This window comes from Nannospalax galili, unplaced genomic scaffold (genome assembly GCF_000622305.1).
Source record: "Nannospalax galili isolate Female #2095 unplaced genomic scaffold, S.galili_v1.0 scaffold582, whole genome shotgun sequence".
Taxonomy (NCBI): Eukaryota; Metazoa; Chordata; class Mammalia; order Rodentia; family Spalacidae; genus Nannospalax; species Nannospalax galili.
In genome coordinates, this window is record NW_008349130.1 from 1,595,937 (window position 1) to 1,602,250 (window position 6,314).

General features: G+C 37.6%; 1 protein-coding gene across 1 annotated transcript in view; it reads left to right on the forward strand.

Moving 5' to 3' along the window:
- Rab23 (RAB23, member RAS oncogene family) overlaps window positions 1-3,889 on the forward strand; it is a 31,895-nt gene extending 28,006 nt beyond the window's left edge. The window contains exon 7 of the mRNA XM_008846507.3: window positions 293-3,889. Coding sequence (XP_008844729.1) covers window positions 293-432 — 140 coding nt within the window. The 3' untranslated portion in view covers window positions 433-3,889. The remainder of the gene's footprint in view (window positions 1-292) is intronic.
- Window positions 3,890-6,314: the final 2,425 nt, after the last annotated feature.

Genomic DNA, 6,314 nt, shown 5'->3' on the forward strand with positions numbered 1-6,314 from the left:
TTTTAGTTTAGCTCTTATTTACATGCCATTTTACCTGTAGACTGCTTTATGGTGGTGTTTTAGCTTCAAGGTACAAAGAGTTAATGGAGGTGGGTAGTAGTAGTGGTTGCAAACAATGTGAATTTAATAAATCTAAATACTTAAAATGGTTAAGATAGTAAACTGTTTCTGTTTCACTACAATAAAAAAAACAACTGCAGCTGTTTGAAAATATTCTACTTTTACTAATAATCTGTATAAGGTAACTTTAAGGTGTATCCGAGCATTCTCTGTTTTTCCCCAATTTGTACAGGTGTCTTTAATACGTCGGGTGGAAGTCACTTGGGTCAGAATTCAAGTACCCTTAATGGTGGAGACGTCATCAATCTTAGACCTAACAAACAAAGGACCAAGAGAAACAGAAATCCTTTTAGCAGCTGTAGCATACCCTAAAGTGTTTTAGGGAGGAAAAAAAGCTGAGTTACATTGTGCAGTTCTCTAAGAAACACATCCAGCTATCACGGTATGTTACAAGTGTTTTAGCAGACTTTGCACTTAATATTAGGCTCTTTGAAAGCTGACAGATTCAAATGATGCTCTGTAACGCTTCTCAGAATGTAGAGTGAGACCTCTGGTGGAAAAATTACTGCCCTGTGGACTCTTGTTAGATTGTTACATTAGATGAAGCTTCTCCTGTTTTTGAAGAAACACTGTAAGAAATGTCGAAAAACAGGTTTTGCCTAATTTTTAACGCTAAAAACAAAAATGAAATGCCTAAATATAATGGTACAGATTTTGCTATTATAGACCAAGGAAAGCAAGCTTTCTTTTTCTGAAATTAGTCACCTAGTTTTTCTGGAAAGTAGTGTTCAATCTGAATACTTAAAAAAAAAATACTGGAAAGATAAACTCTCAGTTTTGCCAGACTGCACTACTGTATGTATTGGCAGTGTTACTTGTGCAATATCTGTAAGAATGTGGACGTCTGCATGCAGATACTTGGTTTTAGCAAACTGAAGGTATGTGTGGTATTTAAGGATATGTAGATTCTAATTCACTCATAAAATCATTTTACATCGCGTTTCTCTTCTCAAATGAGAAATTCCAGACATTTTGCAAAATGAGCTTGGACTTAAAATGTGCTATGTGCCCAAAATACCACACCTAATTTTTACACTGCTTTCCCACCAGAATTTACATTGTTTATAGTACCTTTTAAAAGCAGTTTTTTCTCTAACAGCATAGGTAAAAGAGGAATATGGATGTTTTAGTGCTGAAGCTTCTCCCTAGTGAGAGTTCTTGCAGAGTCTTTGTGTGGCCACTGTAAGCATGGTGAGCTTGTGCTGTCTTAGAGTCAGCCACATCCCAAGGTGCACGCAGCATGTTTGCAGCCACCCAGGAGGCCTATGAAGTGTGTCTGCACATCTCACTCCTTTTGCTGCTGACCGAGAACCCAACTTTGAACTTCTGAGATTACAGTAACCAGTTTTTTAAATGTACCAAAGATTATCTTTGGTCCTAATCCAAGTAATGGATTTTATAATGCTTTGCAACTCTAAAGCATCCTTCTGTTTATACATTTTTGTATCATATTTTAAGATTACTGCTTAAACATTTCTGTGGCCTTTGGTTTATATAGCACTTTATCAAGAGCTCTGTCAGTACCATGTACAAACATTTTTTTAAAGAAATGACCTAAAATGTAAGTAATGTTTGTAAATTTTGTGAGTTGGGACAGTAGGTTTTCAGAGAGACATAATTTCATGAACTCTGTTAAAACTGATTATCCATCAGTGGTTTTATTTTTAAGGTCTAAATAACCATTTTCAACATTCGTGGTTTTCACTGGACTTCAAAATATATATAATTCTTGAGAAATGTGCTATGACTTCATTTTCCATTATTCTTACTACAATATAAAAATGCTCCATGTACTTCTCTTGTACTTTTTTAAGCTTTCCCTTTGTACCGTCTTCATTTTCTTGTCCAGATTTATGTTAGGAATGTAGAACTCACTGCGTATGTCTTTGTTATATAGTCAAGAGTGAATGTTTTCTTTTCACAATATTGACATAGTCTGGTATTGTCTATCACAACGTAATATAAAATGTTTGTTTTTACATAATCAGTTGTTACCAGTCCCATTGCTGGCAGTGGGATGAGAGCTGGGAAAAAACTTAACTCCTAACCAAGGATAATTAGCAGTGGACACCTGCTGTGATTCATCTTTTCTACTCTCTTGAAATACAAGCCCTTTAATTTTTGCACAAAGTCTATTTTGTGGCAGATAATCTTAATGGTCTTTTTTTTAATTAGCAGAAAAGTCATTCATTTTATAACAGTTTTTTTTTATATTCACTAAATGTTGATAAAGAAATATATAATCTCTAATGATGGTTGTAGTTCCCTTAATATTTGTAGTATAATTTTATGTTCTTGATTTTATCCTTTTTTTTTATAAGAACTGGTCTTTGTTACACATTTAAATTTTTACTTTGCATTTCTATATTTTACACCTAACCATAAATATAGGTTAGTCTGAAAATAAGCCACAAGTAATACTAAATAATTTATTAATTTAATCAGTTCTAAAACTTTCAAAGGTCACATTTTTTTCTTTTGTGATCTTTTTTTTTGGGGGGGAGGGGTCTTTTTGAGACAGGGTCTCCCTGTAGCCCCAGCTGTCCTGGAACTCACTATGTAGACCAGGCTGGCCTTTAACTCACAGAGATCCACCTGCCTCTGCTTCCCAAGTGCTGGGATTAAAGGCGTGCGCCACCACGCCCGGCCTTATCTTTAATTCTTTAAGAACTTAAATATGAAATTCTAGTGAAACCATGAATGATGCTAAAGAGAACTCCAGATTAGCGTATGATTGTGTTTAATTTACTTTTTTGCATTGCCACCATTTTTTAGTATACTGACATGTAACTGTGAAATAATTGCCATATTTCATAGTTCCTTAGACTGTCTTTTCCTTTTTCAGTATCTGCCTTTGAATTAGACAGTATATGAAATGCCCATTATAACACAGTGTAGATAAAAGTGGGTTAAAGAGTTTCCTTTTGATCTGCTCAATGTTAATAGCACACATGTCATTTTTCAAATTAAAGCTAACACTACCAAAAAAGAGGACAAATGACTTTCTTCACTGTGGAGTGAATTAAATGGTTACTTCAGAGTTGTCAAGGCAGTGCTTAGAACTCAGTGACATGTACCCCACTGTGCCTGTGACTTAGGGGCCTTTTCTGAAGGCCTCAGAATGAGGAGTTGGCCTTAGAAGCTGGTGTCTCAGAATGTTGTACTCTTTTAATATAAGATGTTGTTAGTTATAAGAACCCTTTTCAAAACCTTTGGAATGTTTCAGGTAGCCTGCTGAAGTGCTCTCTGAAACAGATCATAGTGTGTCCCTCTGAAATACATGAACCAGCAGGGTGAGAGCTTTCTTGGCACTGTAGCCATCTGATGAACAGGTGGCTTCATGAACTTTAACAATTACTGTGTTTCACATATAAAACGTATAGATCTATCATACAAGTGAGTTTATTTGCAGACAGCTAAATAAAACCACAATGGACTCTGAAATACCCAGTCACCCAGCTCCCAGGTAACTGATTTGGCTACAAGACTCTGTTACTGCTCCTTTCCTGTTACTCCTTGAAATATCTATAGTAGGATATTGATAAATGGTATTTTACAAATAAAAACTTTGGATTAAATAAAAACTTAACCCCTTCTATATTTTTGTTAATAATAAATGCTTTTGTAAATTTGAATGGAAAACTACTTGTATGTATTCATATTGAGTGATACTTATGCCCTTGGGTTTAATTTAAAATATACACTTGACTAAAATTTCAACAAAGATGAATTCTAATAATCAAAAAATAAATGTATTTCAGAACTAGAATTTTGTGTGATGTGTGATGTGTACCACAAGTGTGGAATGGAATACTAAAATGTATAATGGTCCAGGTATGTGTCATTCTGGCACTTGGAAGGCAGAGGCAAGAGGATCAGGAGTATGTAAAAGCCAGCCTTGACTATTACATAGTGAGTTCTAGACCAGCCTGAGCTACACGAGACCCTGTCTCAAAAAGAAAAAGTATAATGTGACTTCTTTAACAATCAAAATAACCAAAAACATTTCACATTTCAGATACTTTGCATGCTAATATACTCATACTGTGGACTCCAATTATTTGATACAACCTACTAGCATAGTGCTTTAAATAATTGTTTTAACTTACTTTTGTAATGTAATCACTACTAGTCTTTTAGAGAAAAGTAATTTGTCTTATTTTGAGGCTTTGGGTCCCCCGTGCACCTTTACTTTGTCCTGTGGTATAAAATGACTATATAGTTCTCATTCATTATGTAAGGCACCCTGCTTGGCACCCTTTCCTTCACACCTCCTCAGAAGATTGTCATTATCTGGTCTTTACAGACTGGAGGCCAGGAACTCAGCAGGGTAAATGATTCCCCATGCTCTCTGCTGGTCGAGAGATAGGAGGACTATGCTCACTGGGTCTTCTGCAGAACTCGTTTTCTCCATTTTCATTTCACTTGCTCATTGTATGAGTAAACATACCACAGTTAGAGAACTGTCAGGCTTAAGTTCATTCACGTCCCCATTGCCTTCTTCCCCCAAATTCTCTGTTCTTTTTACCTTATTTTGTGTCATTTAATACTTGTGATATCCAGCCTTCAAAAATAGCATTATCATTTAGACATACTTCTGATGTATCAACATTTGTCAAGTCAGTCATTTGAAAGGGACAAATAGACAGGCATTTCCTTACTCAAAACTCTGCTTTTCAGTTTCACTCTGCTGTTCCCAGTGGTTGGTAATTCTGTCCCACTTCTGTAGTTCTAAAATGGAAGTCTGTATATGAGTTGCTTACTTCTCCACATCTGAACCTGTGACTGTGCACTGTACTCACTTGGCTACTGTATAAATTAAAGGAGGGAGGCAGTGTGAATAAGGGGCTGGAAATAAGGCTCAAGGGTTAAAAGCCTGTACTGCTCTCCCAGAGAACCCCAGTTCACTTCCCAGCACCTACACTAGGTGGCTCACAGCTGGCTGCAACCCCAGTTCCAGGAAGATCTTAGGCTCTGCAGGCTCATGCACATATGTGCATACACCCCCCTCCCATGCCACAGATAGTTAAAATAATCTTTTAACAATATATTCCCTGGAGCATTCAAGAGGGGAGCACAGTTCAATTCATTACTGCTAGTATTCTGAAAGCTTTAGAAATTCTTTTAGTGGAGGGATTCCATAATTAATTAAAACACCCCAAGGGTCAGTTTGTACCTGTCCTGTTTTTATTTGGGCAGAATTTTCACTGTACCCTAAGTTAATGAATTTGAGTAGGCTTCTGTCAGCACCTCTGTAGGTCCTGCTAGCTCCCACATTACAGCCAGCCTCTCAAAGATGAAGGGAAAAAGCAGGCTTCAAGAAAAGCTAGTGTAGGGACAAGAACAGTGCTGGAGAACAGAGCTAACAAGGGGCAGCAGAGGAGCTCTCCTAACATTGCACAGTACATATGGTTGAGACAGTAAAACGTGCTCTAAATGCCTTTACACTGGGGGTTCAGAGGGTTGGAGACACTGCAGACCAGGGAACCCAAGAGGATCACAGCCAAGTATGAGCTAAGTCAGTGACCATCAGCAAAACTCCATTGTGAATAATGAGGGGGAGGGCTGGAGAGATGACTCAGTGGTTAAGAACACTTACTGCTCTTGTAAAGGCCCAGAATTCAGTTCCCAGCACCCAAATATATGGTAGCTCTTAACTACCTATAATTCTAGTTCCAGGAGATTAGAAGTCCTCTCTCAGCCTCTGCAAGACCCCACCCCTGAACACATAAATAATTTTTTTGTAAGTGAAAGAAACAATGCAAAGAATACAAAGGTCAAGGAGACAAAATTTGAGGCAGAAAAAGTTCTAGACAGATACAAGTGGGAGGAGGTAAGGATATTTTCACAGATTAGAACAAATTCATGGAGGCTGGCAATATTTGAGAACCCAACTTGTCTATTAAGCTTCAGAAAGTTGGTGAAGAACAAGGTGACAGTATCTTCATCTGACAGTGGCATGATGACAGGGAATCAAGAGCCTGCTGAGAAGAGGCTTTGCCCCAGCAAGAATTAGTGCTTCCTGTGGAATGGAGCATTGGGCTGCTAAAAAGGGAAAACCAGCTAGGTGAGGTGGCACATGACTTTAATCCCAGCACTTGAGGCAGAGGCAGGCAGATCTTGGTGAGTCTACAAAGCAAGTTCCAGGACAGCTGGGGCTACAGGGAGACCCTGTCTCAAAAAGACCAAAAAAA